Here is a 22,650-nt window from a genome sequence, read left to right as displayed (position 1 = left end):
AGGATACAGGTGACCCCATGGCACAGCCATGTTTTTGTCATGTTGGTCATGGATTTATTTTCATGATTAATGATTATAATGCACAGAATAATGTAAGTTGTGAATGTAAACGGTGTAAAATGCCTCTTCACCTGGCATAATTGTCATTTTTCAGTAGCCGTTTCTTGTCTTCAGTGCAGCATTTCCAATCCATCAACCAGAGAAGAAAGCGATCTGACCTCTTAGCATATAGCATAAAGAGAATTTATATCTACTGAGGTGACAAAATGATTATATAAGCATAATAAAAAGAGGAAAACCATGTGTTTCTGCTCTCTGTTTCACCTGCACTGTCCATCACTAGGATCAGTTTGGCACACTGCTTTACACTTCAAGGCAAGGTGGTGCCATCTTCTACAACAAACCAAAAGCTAAAGCTTTGCTAGTTTCATGTTATTCATAAAGCGGTTACCGGAAAGAAAGACCCATGCAAAATTAATCGACATTATATTCCCTTTAAATCCACAGAGGGTGGGGAGCAGGCAGGAAATGACATTCTTATCACACTCAGATCACATGTTTGGGATGAGGTCCGGACTCCACGTTCACCCATGCATCCCTGTCTGCATCCCACTCATACATAACTGCTGCTCTGGGTTCAGTCCTAGACACACAAACGCAGCAGCTGTGAATATATACACACCACTGCTGAGCCGCAGGCTCTTACTAATGGAATGTGAATATATCTGCACAACAAAGACTTTTGGTTTACTCAAATGGATGTAATGTTCAAGACAAAGATTCAAAATGGCAGACACTGTAGATGAGGAGCCGTATTTTTGGGGTTTTTCCTCTGTTTGCTTTAAAGTTTTGCATGTGTGGACTTGAGCCAGCTGTATCTCAGCTGCAGGAATGTCCAAATGAAGTGACAGCAAGCCACAGAGTTTGTTGAATCTGAACATGGGCTTAGTCTGATGCGGCAGACATCAAAGTGAGGCTCCTACTGTGACAGGCCAGATGACTTCACACTGTGTGTGTGTACACAATAATTTCCGATTCATGGATTATTAAAGTAAGGTGGCGGTGCAGTGACTAGCCTCACAGCAAGAAGGTTGCTGGTTCGATTCTGACTGTGGGGCCTTTCTGCGTGGAGTTTGCACGTTCTTGCTGTGTGCGTGGGTTTTCTCTGGGTGCTCCGGCTACCTCCCACATTCTAAAGACATGGTCTTTAGTTCAATTTGTGACTCTAGATTGCCCGTTGGTGTGAGTGTGAATGGTTGTTTGTCTGTGTGGTGCCCTGTGATGGACTGGTTACCCGTCCATGATGTAACCCTGCCTCTCACCTGTAGATTGCTGTGACCCTGCACTGCAGGATAGAGCAGGTTTCAATGAATGAATAGATTATTTTAAACATTTTGTAAACAGTGTGTAGACTGCTGAAACACTTATGACCCTACAGCCAGGAGGCTGAAACAGATGTTGCAGAGAACAAGCTAATAGGCTATTGTGTTTCACTGAAATCGTTATGTCAATGTTACTGGATGAAAACAATGCACATTCACGCCTGTTAGCATATAGCACGTTCCATTTTGTTAACATACAGAGCGTTCCAGTTCCTAGAATACCTCTAATTTTCTTTCCTGGTATTAAGCATTTATGATTTTTATCATCTTTACAGCAGAAAATGATAAAACCCTAAAAATAACTGTTGCCTTGTACATTGATTGCATTTAGAGTTTTGAACTAACCACTGACAGCTAAGGATGAACAAATCTGCATAAAGAAGATGAAACAACCTGAAGATAATCTAACATTCCACAAGGGGCTTTGAATAATCTGGGCCAAAAAAACAGTACTCTGGCAGAAGATCCTGTTGTATTTGAGTCAATGATCTGGACAATACATCTTTTTCTTCGCTGTTTTTTCCCTCTCTGGCCATGGCTTTGGCTTTCTGCCTTTCCACCTGCATGCCTGTAGCTGATACATTCGTCATCACATTATTTCATTTCAGATCATCAGTTCACCAACATATTTCACTACTAAAGCCTGAACTCTTGCAGTTTGTGTTTTTAGTCTTAAACTTTGGTGCCTCACGTACCATACCGCACTCCAAACCCCACCACTCACGGTTGCCTCTTGCAGCATATAAACCAACACCTTGGAGTTCTATCGTGCAACTAAACTGGTTTACAGCTTCCATAAAGTGCTACATTACTGCATGCTCAGTATGTAAACAAAGCTGTAAAATGTTTCATTTCAGGGGTCATTTAAGCTGCTTTTGCCATATTGAAAAACATCAGAATGAGAATGGATTGGAAAAGATGAAACTGCAGGATTCATTTAGGAGGTAGGAGACACATGTTTGTTAAGATCCAGAGATACACACAGGAGACAGGGAATGTGACCACAACTGAACCTCTCATATATACCGCTCAAAGTGTCACATCCAGTTCCAAAAAGCAGCAATATTATTGTTAAAGACACATCACATTTTATTTCTTTTGTTCCTAGCTGTCATCCAACCAACTAATACCCAGCCAGCTTTGAGGCGCCAGCTCTCATAATTCACTATTGTATGTGTCACTGATCTCCACCACCACAATTAGCCAGATCAAACCAGTGTGTGTCTGTGTGTGTGTGAAAGAGTCTTTGTAATCTGTTGTTGCATAATTAGTCTGCTAGTAAAAACACAGAAAAAAAGAGGACTAATTTAGACGGCTGGAATCCCAAAGCTTTAACCCCCTCCCTCTGCGGCAGATTTATAAAATCAGTGTAGCTGTTTATGGAGGGCTGCATCTGTAAGGCCTGCTGCTTTTATTTGTGTTGGAGTGACTAACACAATTCAGTGTCTGCTTTCATTGCATCTCATGATCTTATTTGGCTCAAAGCTGAAATGATGTGTGAAGTCCTGCATGAAGGAGGTGGCGAGGGAAAGAGTGCTGGCTAAACCTGTCAATCATGAACAATCCCTCCCACCCTCTCTACAACACCGTGGACAGACTGATAAGCAGCTTCAGCAACAGACTCCTGCTGCCCCGCTGCCTGTCTGTCTGTCCGTCCGTAAGGTAATGATCACAATTATTGGGATTCACATGTACCCACTGAGTGGTTCTGGTGATGTTTTAGCCTGGAACAAAATGTACGGCCTTATTCCTTATGACTTTCAAACATTACTCATTGGGTTTAATTCAGCAAATAAGCAAACCAGTTGCACAAAGTAAATGTGAATAAGCATAAGCTGACATAAACTTAATATCATATACATAATATTTGAGAGTTATTATAGCCTGGCACATGTCCATTTACTTCTTATCATATTGTGTATTATTCAACATTAGCAATTACAGAAAACTTACTTAATGCTTGAAAATCATTAAAGAAATCTTTGCAGTAGTAGAGAGCGAAAGAATGAAGTCTGCTCCAATTCTTCTTGACATGTTAATGACCTGTGTCTGCTTGAATGAGGCTGTCTACTGACCTTTGGGGCTGCTCTTGTCTTGGCTGACTTTTCTCTCCCTTTTGGTTTGTGTCTGTGTGTGCGCGCACCCCACCCCTATGATGGACTCCTACTGGGAATGCTGGACTGTCTCCAGACTCTTCAGAAAAGGGCCAGAGAACAGAAACTCATTAGAAAAGGCTTTATGTTCACAGAGTCAATTTAGAGGCCCATGTATGTTTGTGGATGTGTTATGCATGCGAGTGTGTTATATGTATGGTATCACACCTCGTCTTCCCCAGCCAAAAAAAATACTGTTTTCATATGGGTGTGGTAGACTTTTGAAGTTTGTCTTAGGAGTAGTAGTAGTAGTGGTACAGATTTGCCCTTAGAACCTTTTTCTACACATAAACTTAGCACACATATGGTCTACATTCAGGACAGTTCAGTATCATGTATCATGCAGTGTGTGCTTTTTTAAATACCCTCAAAAGAGCTAAAGTAATCGAAGGCTTGCGGTTTTGCTAAAAGGAGCAAGTCATTGTTTTCATAATTGTCAGGTACATCTGACCTCTGCCTCACCAGTGTCCCACAGGTCTAGTTTTTCTTTTCTTTTTTGCATCACAATTTTCAGGAGAAGGACTAAAAATCTCAACAGAGAGAAAAAAACCTAAGAGTCATGAAGGGTTAGGGTTAGGGAGTCATGAAATCCTTAGTTCAAACATAGTGGGTGTCCATGTGGTATCCCTGTGTGATTAAAACAGCGATGCCACACAGCAGCTCAACAACATATCTCATAACAACATACCAGCAACATTCCTATCGCCAATTTCTGCCTGATATATAGTAAAGCCTGAGGTGAACATACATGGAAATTATGACATTCTTTTGGCTACCATGGTAAAAAAAGTTTTTTTTTCTGAAGAATTCTGGCAGAAAAAAAATGCTCCAAAACATTCAAACAGTCATTTTACTTAAAAACTATACACTCCTTCTGGGGCCAAACCATATAGATTTAAAATTTTGACTTTGTCATTGGTGCATAGAAGATATATGTAAGACATACTGTGTAATGACACTCAGCAATTCAAATGTTTCTACGCAACACATTGACTTCCTGAATGAAGGGCTGGAGGATGCAGTCTGTTATAAATGACCTTGCTTCTGAAGAGTGCAGACGCTTTTCTGCTTGCTCCTGCTCTTGCCTGCCTTTACTTTACTTTTTACCTTTTTATCTTTCACTCTTTTTCCCCCCAAAGATTTTACAGTTCAATTTTATACCCATGATACGTTTTGTACCACTGGATGTTTGGATTTTAACTTTTTAAACAAATCAACGGACCTGCTGCAGCTCACTTTGTCTACTCATCAGCCTAGTGAAGAAATGTCTGGAGCAGACACCACAACAAGCTTACGCTGCCAAAACTGCTGGAATTATCTTCAGGAAATCACCGAGCTTAAAGCAAAGATTTTTGCCCTGGAAATGGAAAAAGGACTCCATGAGACTCTCCCGATCACACCCGGTGGTAAGAAGACTAAATATGCATCAACAAAATGCAGTGTTAATTATGATTCTGCCGCTGATACGCTAAACCTGGATGACACTGTGTCCTTTCCAAAACTTATGAAAGCTGGTCCTAAACAGACTGATGCCACCTGGCATACACTTGGTGCCAAACCAAAAAGGCACAGAACGAGAAAAATGAATGATAATATCAGTGGGACATACGCTGCATCACCAGGCATACAGCTCAGAAACAAATATCATCCGTTGTCTGAGTTGGCTGTAAACGAGCCAGTATACAATGCAGTCAATAAGAAATGGGACATAAAGAATAAAACAGACGAAACATCGGGCACACAGAGGCAGAGAATCTGTGTCAGAAGTGAAGGACAAAGATATCTTGCTGCTTGGAGACGGCGCTATCAGTGACGTCAAGAATGAAAGAATGCTCACATGCAGCTATCCGAGTGCCACGGTCACTGATATAACAGGACTTCTCCCTCAGGTTATGTCAAACCACCCAGGAGTCAAACAGATCATTCTGCATGTGGGTGCAGTTGACACCAACAGGGGCGAATCAGAACTGTTGAAAAAAGATTTCTCTAAACTTTTTTTGGACGTGGACTGAGGCGGCTAACCGATAATCTTCTCCACTCTGTGAGACACCAAAACGCCTCCGACCACCCCTGGGCCCAACCTAAGGCTCCACTGCAAAGTGAACACCAGCTGCAGGGGGACAACAGCAGGACCGCTTCACCGGATCTCCCTACCTCACCTCCTCCAATACAGCCCTGCACCCCCTCAGCTGCATCCTCTTCCAACTCCTCGATATCCATCTCCCCCCCTGCTTCACCTCTTGGGTTTCCAAGTCACATGGAGAGTTTGGTGAAGTCTGGGATCAAAATGGTCCCCCTCACCCCCAATCTAGCCAGATCAAGAGTCCTATCCTCAACACTGAAACATCCACCAGCATCCCCCCAGACACCTCCCTCAAGGCCCCCAAGATGCAGTATCTCCCCTCCGTCCTCCCCCCAGATTATGCAGCTGAGGTCAACCCAACCCACCCCTCCATCTTCCACTGCCCTAAGCACACCATCTAAGCCTCCCCGGCCACCACCCAGATAACTGGCCTCTAAGGCCTTTAACAGCACCAAGATTGCAATCAGGGACTAGGACACCTAGGGCTTCTGCTGTTTGAGGACTTGTACCCATAATAATCCCACTACCAACCTGAGGCCCAGGGAGAGAGCACTCTCCCACAGCGTAGCTTCATCAATTCCTGTTTTGATAAGTAAAGGAAAAGAAAGCCCCATCATCCAAGAAATGTACTATCAAATTTAAAATCTATCTGTCCCTCAGTCTGTCCCTGAACATAGACAGGACACAGGTTTTAATACATTAAATTTAGCTCTCTTAAATGTTAGGTCTTTGGCAGGCAAATCGTTCTTAATTAATGATTTTATTCAAAAGCACCATCTGGATTTTATGTTTTTAACTGAAACCTGGTTGGGGCAAGACAATAGTGCAGCAGTTCTTATTGAGTCTAATCCTCCTAACTTTGGTTTCATGAGTGAAGCAAGATTGCACAAGAAAGGAGGAGGAGTCGCCATTTTGTTTAATGACTGCCTCCAGTGCAAAAAGGTATCCTATGGAAAGTTTGACTCTTTTGAATATGTTGCCTTTCAGCTAAAATCCTCCTGTCAAGCAACCTTTGCAGTTATTTACAAAACCCCGAAATACAATGCAAAGTTCTTTGATGAGTTTGGCAAACTATTGTCTATTATGTGCATTGACTATGATTGTGTTGTCTTAGTGGGTGACTTTAACATTCATGTTGATAATCCTAATGATGGAAGTGCCAAAGAACTCTTTAACATCCTAGATAGCTTTGGGCTTTCACAGCATGTAACAGACTCAACACATAACAAGGGACATATACTGGATCTAGTTATTTCCAAAGGTCTGAACATCTCTGAGGTTGTGGTGACCGATGTTGCTCTTTCTGATCATTACTGTGTTGCGTTTAAAACGACCAACCCTGCTAATCCCAACAAGGTAGAAGGAAAGGTGATCAGAAAGCGTCACATTAATGATAACACCTGTGCACTGTTCACACAGGCTTTTGTACCATCACCAACCCTGCCCACAGCTCCTGTTGACGACCTTGTAAACAGTTTCAGTTCCAAAGTTATGACTGTTATTGATTCAATTGCCCCGATCAGAACCAAAGTTCTGTCAGGAAAGAAAAAGTCACCTTGGAGAAATGCCACACTGGTTAAAGCTCAAAAAAGAGTCTGCAGACAGGCAGAACGCAGATGGAGAAAAACTAAACTCTAGGTTCATTATAACATTTACAAAGAGAGCCTACATAACTACAACCAGGAACTGAAAAATGCAAGACAATCCTATTTTTCAGAGATCATCGATAGGAACAGCAACAATGCTCGCACATTGTTCTCTGTTATAGACAGACTGACAAACCCAGGAGTATCAGTCCCACCTGAACTGCTGTCTAAAAAGTCTCTAAAAAATCTTTTTTCACAGATAAAGTGTTAAAAATAAGACAAACAGTCTGTAGCTCTAGCTCTGGCAAAACCATAATGTCACTTGTGCCTTCTCATCCACCAGTTAAGCTGGCACATTTTAACCTTCTAGATAATATAGCACTGACAGAAACTGTTAAACAGTTAAAACCCACAACATGCTCACTTGACAATCTACCTACACATTTTCTTAAAAACGTTTTTAACTGCATATTGTCAGATGTGTTGCAGATAGTTAACAATTCTCTTCAGTCAGGGGCCCTGGCCCCCCCAGGCCCTGAAAAGTGCAGTAATCAAACCTCTGCTCAAAAAATCAAATCTGGATGCTTCAGCAATAAATAACTACAGGCCAATATCTAACCTTCCTTTTCTGGGAAAGGTCATTGAAAAGGCTGTTTTTCAACAAATTCATGCATCTTTGGTGCAAAACAATCTTTTTAATGAATTTCAGTCTGGATTTCGAGCACACCACAGCACTGAGACTGCACTTATTAAGGTCTTAAATGACATACATCAGAATAATGATGCATCCAAAGTCTCCGTCTTAGTACTGCTGGACCTTAGTGCTGCATTTGATACAGCTGATCACAACATACTGCTCGACAGGCTGGAGCAGTGGGTGGGATTTACTGGCACTGTGTTAAACTGGTTCAAATCTTACTTACATGATAGGGACTACTTTGTGTCAATTGGTAACTATGAGTCTGACCGAACTAAAATCACATGCGGGGTTCCTCAAGGGTCCACTCTTGGACCACTTCTGTTCAACATCTACATGCTGCCCCTAGCTCAGATCATAGAACAGCACAACATCTCCTACCACACCTATGCAGACGACACACAGCTTTATATATCAGTGTCATCACATGACTACAGTCCCTTACACTCACTAAGTAAGTGTACTCAACAAATCAATGAGTGGATGAGCCAGAACTTTCTCCAGCTCAATGCTGACAAAACAGAGATGATTGTTTTTGTCCCCAAAAATGAAAGAGCTAAGATCAGTGCTTACCTTGACTCCATGTCACTGAAGGTCACAAACCAAGCCAGAAATCTCGGTGTAATACTCGACTCAGACCTGAATTTTAACACCCATGTAAAAGCCATTACTAAGTCTGCCTATTACCACCTGAAAAACATTGCTAGGATCAAGGGCTTTCTGTCCAAACAAGACACAGAAAAACGTATTCATGCATTTATTTTCAGTAGGCTAGATTATTGTAACGGCGTCCTCACAGGTCTTAGCAAAAAATCCATCAGGCAGCTGCAGCTGGTCCAAAATGCTGCTGCTAGAGTTCTGAGTAACACCAGGAAAATGGACCACATCACACCGGTCCTCAAATCACTGCACTGGCTTCCTGTGAGTCAAAGGATCCATTTCAAAACTTTACTCCTGGTCTACAAAGCACTGAATGGTCTTGGACCAAAATACATCCTGGACTTATTGGTTCCCTATGAACCATCCAGACGCTTCAGATCATCAGGGACAGGCCTACTGTGTGTACCCAGGGTCAGAACCAGAGTAAAGCAGGATTCAGTTATTCTGCCCCTCACCTGTGGAACAGCCTTCCTGAACACCTGAGGTCTGCTCAGACAGTCACTTCATTTAAGTCAGGCCTGAAAACACATTTGTTTACTGCAGCATTCTCCTAATTTCTTGACTGCACTCTTCTCATTTAATCATCCTGATTTTATTTGATGTTTTTTTATGATTTTATTCTCTTTATGATTTTAATTTCCTTCTTAATTTAATGTTTTAATATGTTTTTATTCTGTGATTTCATCTTATGTAAAGCACTCTGAATTGCCTTGTGTATGAATGGTGCTATATAAATAAAGCTTGCCTTGCCTTGCCTTGCAGACACAGTTCATCTGATTAAAGTCACAGCTGGTCATGTGACCAATGACAAGGGCAGAGGACTGCATTCATACTGGTCCTTTTGGAATATCACTGCAACAGACTAAACTATTATTCGTTTATGAGCGTTTATGAGCTCATGTGATCCTCTCTCAGGTCAGAGCTGTCACTCAGGAATGTCCTATGAATATTCTGCAGGAGGAGAAACTGATGTAAAACAAGAAAGTAAACAACGATAACAAATCATGACCACATGCAGCAACAGCACTACAAAGACCAGAGCCCAAAAATAAACCAGGGCCTACTGCCCGTTTCCACTTGGCAATAACATGCCTGTTACCTACAGTATCACTGAAAGACACAGGCTCTTGTTGGAAGATTTCATGGCTTAAAAGAAGAATAACAAATCCACCATCATGTTTTCCAGCAATTAGCTGGTGAAAAGGAAAAGAGCATCACCGTGCCTGAGCTGCATGTTTTCTCCAACTGGAAAACATGACTCAGCAGCATCAGAGGAACCATGTTTTAAGATCTGCAGCAAGTCATCCTTTTACTACATGTACAAAAACATGACATCCCTCAATACTTTGCAGGGTAGCATGTATAACAGTAGAAGTCCACAACCGCCAGATCTCAATCCAGCTCATAAACACAGATCCTTATCCTCCAGTCTCAAACACCCCGACATATTCTGTCTGCAAGGCCATATATGGGCCAATGTCTGGCTATTAGATGTGTTTGTTGGGTGTTTTATACAACCTGTTATTCCAAGAGCTGACTCCAGATGTAACACTGAGTATTTGTAACCATGTCTTGCCAAAAAGTAAGCAAAAACATCCCATTCATTGAAACAGGGGAGAAAGAGGTGCTCCTCCGAGGACCTGCCTATGCCAAGCTGGACTGGTTCTGTAATAATAATAATACCTATAGTTCTATTTTTCTTTATTTCGAACTAAAACTAGCATGCATTTTGTGTTAAAGCACATCAGGACTAGGGATGGACCAATGATGTTACTTCTGGCGCGTGACATAGCATCCTTGCAAACCTAGAATTGATGAAACGGATCAGCTCCATTATCTGATACAACCAAGACCATTTTCAGGCTGTCGCCCTGTAACCAGGAACATTTTGAAAAGATTTCTTCTATTTGGCACAAATGTTGCCTTTGTGTCGAACAGGAACCATTTAGAAATGAGATATTTTTGCATTGTTTTACAGCTCTACTATGCACCTGGAACACCTTAAAAGCTGTTCCATACTCCACGAGAACAGAGAACTCGCTCCACGGGTGGTAAGAGTAAAAAAAAAAGTTTGTTTCGGCACGGAGGTACCATACTCCGCGAGACATGTGTGTGCAGAACTCCTCATACGGCCCTCCTACGCAGCACATGTCACACACAAATGGTTGACAATGCAATTGTATTGCAAATTGTGTGCACAGTCGTGGTTACCTGGCCTAACGAGTTGATAATGTTCAGGGAAGAGGGTGTACAGCATGACAATAGATAGAAGATCAGTGCAGCTGACTGTAGCAGACCTCTGGTCTGTGTGAGTTTATTTCTGTGAATGTGTGGATGACTGTCTGCAATAATACATCCCGTCTCCCGGTGTTTAATGTGCACGAGCCACTGTAACGCCGTGATCAATACTGGGATTAAATTTTATCGCCACCTTTTGGACAGACACTCTGCTCTGTGCGCTGTGTTTCTCCTTCCAGGAGCTGTTTGCCAGCTGCTCATCTAAACTGTCCATCGTTGTTGTACTTCCTCCTTCTGTCTGTGTGTTCTGCACCTGAAGAAGCTCTTGCGCTTCACCACATTCATCACGCTCACAATAAATTTCGACCAATCACAGCATGGTTGATGCACAGCCCTGAGAGAAAAAGTTCTGCCTGCGCCATGTGTCCGAGAGAGCTGCACAACGGGCGGACCGAGAGAAAAATGACTTCATTTTGTGGGCGCAACGTCGGCAGGGGGGAGGAAGTTCTCTGTTCTCGTGGAGTATGGATCCAGCTTAAGCCCCATAGCCCAGATGGACTCACCAGTTTGGAGAATGGATGGAGGGATGGGTGATCGTTCATATTTTATTAATGAAATATAATTTCCCTTTATTATTTGTATATATTAAGCAGAAAGACATTTTGACTACCAGCCCTTAGATTTATCGTGTGGGCCCTGATCCCAAAGTTAAGAGCCACTTCTCTCCACCACATACTCCCTTGTGAAGACCTCTGGGACTCTTCATGATCAAGCTACATCTCACCAGAATTTGGACCAACAGACTATTCACAGCTGCCAAGTAAATGTTACAAAGACAAACATGTCTTTTAAGCAAGCTTTTCACCATCTCTGAGCTATGTCAGTCAAAACAAGTGATTGCAGAGACAAATGTTTTTTTTTCCTGACGGGCGCCTCTAAGATGATAAAAGTCTGGTTTCTAGCCCAAAGACTTATAGGCTGACCAACCTATACTGAGCCTCCTGACCAGACCTTGGCAGAGCTCTCTGCTATTTACATGGAGATAATCTGCTAGATAATGGACTGATGAGGCAGCTCTTCACCACATGACGAATGCAGCAGGATACATCTGGCTCTTTCATCCTCTGTCAGTTCGCTCTGTAGCATCTCTGTTTCTGTTTATCATGCTCCGACCCTTCACGTCTAACACTGAGATTTAAGATCAGAAGTGCTGACACAGACACTATATTATACCTATCCTGTTACTAATGCAGACGCTCGAAGCCAGAGATAATTCCGGTACAAATAAAATATGGATGTATCTGAATGCACGCTAGATGCTGGGAAGTTGGTGGAAGGCCAAGAAGGTGGAAAAAGACAAAAAAGACAAAGTCAAGTGAGAATTCAAACAGAAAGCTAATGAACACTGAAAACTGCCAGGTCGCTATGAGTGTGTGTGTGCGTGCACTCTTGTGGTATGAATGCGTGTGTGCGTGTGACGGAGGGGGGCCTCCTCGTGCAGTCACACTAGAGCCACTTAGCTTTTGGATGGCCAGCATGTAATTTAAAAGAGGCTGGCTGAAAAGCCTGGTTTGATTGCTTTTCTTAAACAACCTCATCTAAAAAGCCTTAAATAAGCGAATACCTCTGTGACGACAGCAAAGCCGTTCCAAGTCCTTCATCTCTGCAATCCTGGGAATACACACAGAGCCACATCCATTTAATGGCATCAGCCGTGTGGTTACAGCATGAGTGGGTGGCTCCGGGAGATGAGGCCTTGAAATGAAATTAGGATTAGTGCGAGCAGTTGATTCCTCCAGGATCCTGCTGATCTGAAGCCAGACAGCCTGTTTTTTTTTTTTTTTTTTTTTGGGGGGGGGGGGGGGGGGTCTGTCACTGTTGGTTCTAACTCTATTTCTCTCCCAACTTCTTTCCCCTCTGTCTCCGTCATCCTGTCTTTGTCCTCCTTTTCTTTAATCACAGAGCTGACATTTACAAGGAGGCCGCAGCAGGGTTCGCAGAAGGAAACAGCCATAAAGTCTGACACACCTCTACAGGGTTTAACACACACACACACACACATCAGTTGGCCATGAAGCTGCTGTGGCATTCTGCCAGTGTTTTTCCAAATCAACTAGAAGGAGGAGAAATATGCTGGAATAGAGCACTGTGTCTCAGGCAGAGTGATATGTAATAACAACAGCTAATGCTAATTTCTATCAGTCACATGTCCAGATTTCCACACAATAGTTTCACTTATTTGGTGCCAATCGCTGTTATGTTTGAAAGACTGTTCTGTTTTGCTGGGCAAATGAAGAATTATCCTTCATTATGTTGTTACACAATATACAGATATAAAGATGAGTTTGTGCCTCAGAGGTCAGAGACACCTTCAGACTTCAAGTATGAATCAATCAATCAATCAATCAATATACATATTCTGGTGCATTAAAATTTCTAATGTTTAAATGTTATTTTTTTGGAGAACTAAATTTGTATATATTTTTAGTTCATTGACAAAATATTTGGTCCTTTTAATATAACACTACCTACGACTGTCTAACTTTCTAAGAAAAGAACGCTATGATTTCATTTGTTTATCTGAATGTTTATTTGAAGACGTGATGTTAAAACCAGAGTCTGGACCCATTACAGCCTTCTATAACCCCCATTATTTGCAGACCAGAAGAGATATGTAATTCATATTGCAAATTCTTCTCCCAACCAGTAAGGTGCCCAGGATGCATCCTAACCAGGCATCCTAACCCCAAAATAATCCCAAATAACAACCAAACTGATCCTTCCTGGCATAAACAAATGCTCGCCTGATCTGGGACAGCGACATTTCAATAACAAAGTCTAACCAATTAAGCAATCTTACCAAATTGGAAGAAATTTCAAGAGATCTTTTCTGTGACATCACATCTGAAGAATCGGATGTGGTCTTGACCACAGATGCCTGCTAAAACTATCTATTTGCCAAAATCAACATCACTGAAGGAATTGACAGGACTTTCCACACTTCCGTTGCTTTCTGACATTCATCTGGGCCTGATTTGAAAAGGTGACAAATTAGATTCTGAACCCTCGAAGAACCCTCTGCACAACTGAACCAAATTATCATCAGCTGCCAGTTGATGAATTAAACCAAAGGTGGTGCTGTTTTTCAGGGAACCATATGGTCGCCACACTGCCCCTCCTTACTGTATTGTGTAAAAGGATAAGCATGCTGTGACACACTTTCACATGTGGGAATCGACTTTAAACCTGCTGAACATGTGAGGAGTTCTGCACTAGCACAGAAAGCCTGCAGGTCATCTGTGCACAGCAACTTGGAAAACTGATTTCACAACTCGGATTTGACAATCTCCAAAGACAGTGAGTAGTTACAGTGACATCGCGCTACATTTGGCATCTAAAAATTAAAGGCTGAATGGCAACAAAAGCTTTGCTAAGTGTAGAGAGGCGATAAAATCAGCAGCAAGGGGAGGTTGTGCTTCCTCTGAAAGTTTATTCATTTTGTGTGCATGTGTGTGTGTTCTTAACCTTAACAGACATTTTAAAAGGGGGGAGAGTTTCAAACCACATCCCGGAGTGTTACCTAAGACTAACTCAATGTGCTTTTATAGTGCAAATGTGTACAATATATGTGTGTGTGTGCTACATTACAATACAATACATACAATTCAACTTTCAGGAAAGGCTGATGTCATCTGCATAACAGAGCTGTGAGAAGACACATCCATCCATCCATCCATCCATCCATCCATATTCAACCGCGTTATCCATGGCTGGGTTGCAGGGGCAGCAGTCTAAGCAGGGACACCCAGATTTCCCTCTCACTAGACACTTTTTCTAGCTCTTCCGGGGGAATCCCGAAGTGTTCCCAGGCGAGCCGAGAGACATAGTCTCTTCACCGTGTCCGGGGTCTCCTCCCAGTGGAACATGCCTGGAACACCTCCCCAGGGCAACCTGATCTCACAGAAATATGTGAAACACGATTGTTAGCACTGCATTACGTGGCACTGACACGAAATGTAGTGAAATCACGTGCAGGCACCACGGAAAACTGTCTTCATAGTCAATGCGGGGCATTTTCGTAGGGACACCACAGTTTTTTAATACGTGTGGACACCATCCCGTCATTAAATAAGGAAATGCTGTTGCACACAATTATATCAAGCACTGTTGCATCAGAAAAAACTTTTATCGATCAAATAAATGTGTATGTCGACATAGATAGTCCGACTGAGGAAGCGGCCTTCAGGCAGCAGATACAGTGCCTTGCGAAAGTATTTGGCCCCCTTGAACTTTGTGACCTTTTGCCACATTTCAGGCTTCAAACATAAAGATATAAAACTGTAAGTTTTTGTGAAGAATCAACAACAAGTGGGACACAATCATGAAGTGGAACGAAATTTATTGGATATTTCAAACTTTTTTAACAAATAAAAAACAGAAAAATTGGGCGTGCAAAATTATTCAGCCCCCTTAAGTTAATACTTTGTAGCGCCACCTTTTGCTGCGATTACAGCTGTAAGTCGCTTTGGGTATGTTTCTATCAGTCTTGCACATCGAGAAACTGGAATTTTTGCCCATTCCTCCTTGCAAAACAGCTCGAGCTCAGTGAGGTTGGATGGAGAGCGTTTGTGAACAGCAGTTTTCAGATCTTTCCACAGATTCTCGATTGGATTCAGGTCTGGACTTTGACTTGGCCATTCTAACACCTGGATATGTTTATTTGTGAACCATTCCATTGTAGATTTTGCTTTATGTTTTGGATCATTGTCTTGTTGGAAGACAAATCTCCGTCCCAGTCTCAGGTCTTTTGCAGACTCCATCAGGTTTTCTTCCAGAATGGTCCTGTATTTGGCTCCATCCATCTTCCCATCAATTTTAACCATCTTCCCTGTCCCTGCTGAAGAAAAGCAGGCCCAAACCATGATGCTGCCACCGCCATGTTTGACAGTGGGGATGGTGTGTTGAGGGTGATGAGCTGTGTTGCTTTTACGCCAAACATAACGTTTTGCATTGTTGCCAAAAAGTTCGATTTTGGTTTCATCTGACCAGAGCACCTTTTTCCACATATTTGGTGTGTCTCCCAGGTGGCTTGTGGCAAACTTTAAACGACACTTTTTATGGATATCTTTAAGAAATGGCTTTCTTCTTGCCACTCTTCCATAAAGGCCAGATTTGTGCAGTACACGACTGATTGTTGTCCTATGGACAGAGTCTCCCACCTCAGCTGTGGATCTCTGCAGTTCATCCAGAGTGATCATGGGCCTCTTGGCTGCATCTCTGATCAGTCTTCTCCTTGTATGAGCTGAAAGTTTAGTGGGACGGCCAGGTCTTGGTAGATTTGCAGTGGTCTGATACTCCTTCCATTTCAATATTATCGCTTGCACAGTGCTCCTTGGGATGTTTAAAGCTTGGGAAATCTTTTTGTATCCAAATCCAGCTTTAAACTTCTCCACAACAGTATCTCGGACCTGCCTGGTGTGTTCCTTGTTCTTCATGACGCTCTCTGTGCTTTAAACGGACCTCTGAGACTATCACAGTACAGGTGCATTTATAAGGAGACTTGATTACACACAGGTGGATTCCATTTATCATCATTAGTCATTTAGGTCAACATTGGATCATTCAGAGATCCTCACTGAACTTCTGGAGAGAGTTTGCTGCACTGAAAGTAAAGGGGCTGAATAATTTTGCACGCCCAACTTTTCTGTTTTTTATTTGTTAAAAAAGTTTGAAATATCCAATAAATTTCGTTCCACTTCATGATTGTGTCCCACTTGTTGTTGATTCTTCACAAAAACTTACAGTTTTATATCTTTATGTTTGAAGCCTGAAATGTGGCAAAAGGTCACAAAGTTCAAGGGGGCCAAATACTTTCGCAAGGCACTGTAGTTTGTGTAATAATAATACGAACCGTCCCTCATTCATTTCTATAGGCACTCATGTCCGTGGTGTCCATATGTATTAAAAAACAATGGTGTCCCTACGAAAATGCCCCGCATTGACTTTCTATGGAGACAGTTTTCCGTGGTGCCTGCACGTAATTTCACTACATTTCGTGTCGGTGCTACGTATAGCAGTGTTACCAATCTGTGCGTATGTCACATATTTCTTTGAGATCAGGTTGCCCAGGGAGGCATCAAGGAGGCATTTAAAACAGTTGCTCTCAATGTGGAGGATCAGCGGCTCTACTCCGAGCTCCACTCAGGTGACAGAGCTCCTCACAATATCTCTAAGAAGCGCCCAGCCACCCTTCAAAGGAAACTCATTTTGGCCACTTGACTTATATTCATGATCTCATTCTTTTGGTCAGTACCCAGCGCTCATGACCATAGGTACACACATAATGTGTATACGTTTTTCAACATGTATGGCACAGCTACAGTTTATAGCTCCACTATTTTCCCCATTTCCTCTGACGGAGGCTGTGTAACCCCCAGCAGGTCTTCATCATCCTGAAGACATGGATGCCCATTGCTGCACAGTATCCTGCTTATTACAGGGCGAAAAAATAAATCAATAAAATTGACCAAACTTCTTTAGTGAACTGGGAACTCAGAAAGCCAAGATCAATCACTCTCACATTTCTGTGCTGACCTTAAAATAAATAGCCAAAAGCATCCTAAAAGCAACAGTTAAACTATTAACTAGCTAAGAATCATTGATAAATGGTGAAATTTTAACGTTTCTGCAACCCCAAGGTCACAAGCAGTTCAAATGAACATGTCAACAAAAGTCGTACTGGAGTTCAGCTGGCAAAGAGTTTGGAAAAAGAGATCTATAACAGCTAAAAGATTATTTGCTAACAGCCTTATTCGTACAGACTGTAGCCTGTATGTGATTTAAACAGTTTTCTTTTGATTTAACAGCCCGCCTCCTATATATTACAATCAAAACATCAGCACAAAACGTGTCAGAGCGGGCTCGGCTGCAGGGGAAAAATCAGGCAGCACCTCCTCCATCTTTGTCTCAATCTTTGTCAACAGTTTGCACAATAAAAAATGGATAAATGTGGGAGTACACACAATAAACACCTGCTCAATTGCATTGGCAGCTCGCTAATCAATAATCAATAATTCAAAGCAGATACTCCTGAGCTACTATAATATTCCTCAACAACCAAAATGACTTACAGTAGGATGGAAAACTATCAGCAACATGTCTTAAACATCCTACCTGCCAAGCAGAGTCCAAAGATGATGAGAAGTACCAGGATGTAGAGGGAGACAATGGCGTACTTGATGGCTGACAGGGAGTTCAGGTGAGTGCAGCACTGGTCCTGTTTCCTGCGACGCATCGAAGAAACTGTTCAAAACAGAAAAAAAGTCAATCCCCATTGACTACCATGTTAAAATGTCCAAATATACAGCAGAAATAAACATGTTTACAGCAAAATGCTTTTATTATTATTTATATACCATTACTTATATTGACTATGAAATATTACTAGAATTAAAAGATATTTGGTATTTGATGCACAGCATTTCCAAAGCAGGAAACGCAAGCAGAAGCCTGGGAAACTGGAGATCAGGGATGTTTGATGGTAGATTTTGGAGATACTAGACACCAAAACCAACATGGACAGGCTTCTACTGGGGCATGTCAACCTGCTGCCGTCCAAACTGATGTATGGACGACTACAACTGTGTCAGCAGTTAAACCCTTTGAGCAGAAGTGTGGATTTTGAACATGTATTGTGTCAGGTTGCGGTGGAAAAAGGACTCAGATGCAATTATGAATGAATTTGCTAGTGGTGGTATATTAACAACAAAACTAGAACCAAACCCAAATTCCAAACTCCAAAAATACAAAAACCCAACCCAAGAAACTCAAGCAGAAAATAATCTAAATTTACTAAAATGAAGGAGAAACAAAGAGAAACAGGGGAAATGACGATGACAGTCTGGCACAGACAAAGGGAACCACAGGACCTAAATAGACAAAGGAACAGGACACAGGTGAAACACATTAGGGCGGGGCAAACAATCACCAAAGGCGGGAACACAAAAGAAGTAAAACACAGACAAGCACAAGGGAGACAAGACTTTCAAAACAAAACAGGAAACAAGACAGAACCAAAGCAACTTCACAAAGACTGCCAGAAACAAGACAACACAGGGAACACAAGGAAACCTAAAAACTAAGAATTAACTCAAGAAAACAAAGGAAGAACCAAACAACAAATCACCAAATCATTACATATTGTGCCGTCTTCCTATGCTAAGCGAGCACTGCACCGTTTGAGCTAATACCCCATTTCTTGCAATATGATGAACAGAATTTGGATGAGAAAGTAGGGCATGCATGTGCAAACTTCCTGCTTGAAAATAGTTTCAAGTTTATAGAGAATTGTTCCAGTGGCATATATATATATATATATATATATATAACACACATAGTCTCAGCTGTGCACAGATACACACACAGTGATAGCTGTAATTCATGTCACCACTTAACACTTCTCTCGGGGTCAACAGACATTACAGAATAAGTCTTGTGGTGTGTGTGTGCTTGGCAGGAGGTAGCAATCAGTCTGCTGACACTGCTGATGGGAACATTCCCCTCAGGTCAAAAGGCGAAGACATTTTTGAGGATTGTTCCAGAGTTACACCCTTCATCAATCTTTTGGAGAGGAATGAGATATTTAAGTGTTGTCAGACATCATCGGTAATGTCTGCAAGCAATAATCCTCGACACTTGGAAAGGTTTGCTGACTCAAGCAGAAGTTTTCATAAAAGTTTCAGAAGGTCCTAAATCTTCTGAAAATTATATTTATGTTGGTGTCAAAAATTGTCCACTGACATGCTAACCGCTTGCTTTAAAAGACCATCAGCATCTTGCTGTGTTAATCTAACATGAAGCTTGTGACGGTGATCATAGACTGTATATAGCTATGGACGAATCTTCTGTCAGGATCTGTAGGTTTCTGAAGAACTGTTTTAAGTCGATGTGGGAGGCCCTGACTGTCGCCAAAGTCCTAAAACAAAAGGCACCGAGGTGGAGCACGAGTGGTGCTGAGGCAGGGTGGTGTGGATGAATTGACCCCTGTAATGTTGACACAACAAGGGAAGTTATCGATAGAGACCAAAACCATTTTTGTACCAGGCTATAACCATGTTTATAGAGAGAAACTCTAAGGTTCCTTGAAGAAAACCTACCAAATTATGATACCATGGTAACAGACTCAGATTATAACTCAGGTTTGACTCGTTTTGAGTACTCAGCCCTTGCACTAAACATGTTTCATGAAACAGCCTCTGGTCCATCTGTCCTTCATGTCCTGAGCTGTGACATGAACATTATGATGAATATTACACCCACGGGGATATCATGAGGTTATAATGAGATTCCATCTTTCTGTGAACAGTCATGACGTTAGCTCGAGTCTGAGTTTTAAACACAAACACTGATCCTGCAGCGCGGCCTCCTAACAGCATGCTTTAATTTGGACCATGACAATCCATCAGTGGATGCTGGTGGATTGTTGCTGATGCACACACACACACACACACACACAGACTTCCCCTTTATGATTAAGAACACACATTCCTCCACCGTAAGGCAAACACAGCTGGCTCAGATGTGTGTGTCACATGGTTGGAATGTATAGAAAACAGAAATGGAGGGTTGCTATGAGTCTGCCTCCTCAGTCACGCTGGACTTCACAAACACACTTTTGTTAAAAGAGGAGACAAAACAAACACACACCAGATCAGACAACAACCAGCAGCCTGATGGGTATATCCACTCCTCATTTTCTGTCTCCTTATGTTTCTTTAATTAGCTCAGTATTTTCCAAACTCATGTCTGTAATGTTATGTAAGTGGAGCAAGAGCAGGGAGGTAATTAGCTTAGCATAAACAGTCAAAGTTGACACTGTGATGGCTTCTTGTACTGTTTAAATAAACAGTTTAGCTGCACTGCATATGGTTATCTTTTATTAGTAGGTTCAATGCTAAGCTAGGCTAGTTGCTTTTTGACTATTAGCACTTGTAGCTCTTTTTTTTCATCTGTCATTTTTAGGTTATACGCCAGTTTGGATGAAAGTTTACATGAAGTCGTAATAGGAGTTTTGAAACTAGAGAACACATCCAACAACATATTTGGTTTAATTGGAGTAGATTAAAGCAATCATGGAATATGAGGTGGAGCATGAGTGAAGCTCATGTGGAGGGCAACGGCCTAAAATATGCAACTCACTCAAATATTATACCTTAAAAGTACATCAGGGATGACATCTTGTGGCCCAAAATAAAAGTTAGTATTTAACACGCAAGAAATTAAAAAGTCATCTGTGAGGTATTTTGTTGTCAGGACAATGCAACTGAAGGTGCTAAAAACACATTTCCTTGGTTTTAGGACTCGTTCCTGCAGCCCTGTTATTATCACATGTGCAGCTGTCATAAACAAAGGAATACCCTAGTGACTCAAACTGTGTTTATTTCTGCTGTAAATTAGAACATTTTAACATGGAGGCCTATTGGTATTGACTCACTTTTTGAAGCAGCCCTCATGTGGCTAACTGAAGAATTACAGTTTTGGCAATTTTGCCTTTGAGTTATTTTCACAACTATGGAACATAGTATATATATATATATATATATATATATATATATTTCTATGTGGAATTATATGTGTTTCCTGACTAACATCCCAGAGGTTGAAGAGCCAAAATCCATTCATCCAGTTGCTCCATAAACATATGTATAAATGAAATTATGCTGTTGCATGTTCCATTAAAATCCTGTGTCTCTCTGTTGTCAAAGTACAGCTCTACATGGATGAAGGATTTAATGAGCACATTAAACTAACAAGTTTGGAGGTTGACATTTCCGACACATGTACAGAGTGTGTTTATTTTCAGCGGCGTGAGTCAGTCACTGGCATGATCTGTGAATGTGGATGTTTTTGGTGAAATTAGTGAATTTACAAGAACACTGTTGCCTTTAAGTTAAACTTTCCAAAAATCAAACACACATGGTGCTTGGCGACCTGTTTCCCCAAGCAAAACAGCACAGATTGTGTGTGTTTTTTCTAAGGCTCTAATGTATGTCTGCATGCTCTGCCATTAACAATTCAATATCAGATTAATAGTAACATGCTGCTACAGTCATTATTAACACATAAGACTGTGGCCGAGAGCTTCGATAACACCTCATCAGAGCATGCAGCCAATAAACACTGCTTGTTCTTCCAAGATTTTACCCATAATTCACAGTATTGCCTGTACAGTTGAAACCCGGCCCAGGCCCCGTGTAGAACTAATCGTCTCTAATTGAACGAGGTGCGACATTGTTGTAGGATTAGTGAATCTGGACGAGGACATGGTTTCCTATGTGAGAGGACCATTGTGTGCTGTCCATTAAAATGTCAACAAATGTTCCGGTTAATGTTCTCTAAGTCTTTCCCACCAGTCTGGGGTTGTAACCCGAGAGCCGCGCAGGGTCAACTGTGGATTCACTTAACTGCACCTGTACTCACTCACACATGTACAGATCTTGGTCCTGGACATTTCTGGCTATCACAGATGACCACAGTGAGAGGAGAGGGAATACCGAGCGGTGACTGCATCGCCTCTTATTAAGAGTCTGTGTCGGTTATCAGTGTGTGGGTGTGTTTGTGTGGCCCATTTTCAGACAACCAATAACTCAATGTTCCTTTTATTTCCTATATTCCAAGAAATTACTGAGAGCTGTGATTAGAGAACATCACCCTATAAACCTGCTGTGATCAGCTTTAGTCCAGGGCTACAGATGAATGTCAGTTCACTACACTCACATCGCCTCAGCAGATCTTAGTCCAAGAGAGCACCTTATGGTGGAATGGGAGATTCACATCATGATGTCAACCTGCA

General features: G+C 41.8%; 1 protein-coding gene across 2 annotated transcripts in view; it reads right to left on the bottom strand.

The window, feature by feature from the left end:
• Positions 1–22,650, bottom strand: part of scara5 (scavenger receptor class A, member 5 (putative)) — a 67,970-nt gene that overhangs the window by 42,326 nt on the left and 2,994 nt on the right. The window contains exon 3 of one of the 2 annotated variants that reach the window (XM_028398061.1): positions 17,973–18,101. In XM_028398061.1, coding sequence (XP_028253862.1) covers positions 17,973–18,101 — 129 coding nt within the window. Of the gene's footprint in view, positions 1–12,423; positions 12,549–17,972; positions 18,102–22,650 lie in introns of those variants that run through there. The other variant, XM_028398062.1, reaches the window with a different exon arrangement.

This window comes from Parambassis ranga, chromosome 24 (assembly GCF_900634625.1).
Source record: "Parambassis ranga chromosome 24, fParRan2.1, whole genome shotgun sequence".
NCBI classification, from domain to species: Eukaryota; Metazoa; Chordata; class Actinopteri; family Ambassidae; genus Parambassis; species Parambassis ranga.
This window is presented reverse-complemented; position numbering and strand designations above follow the sequence as displayed.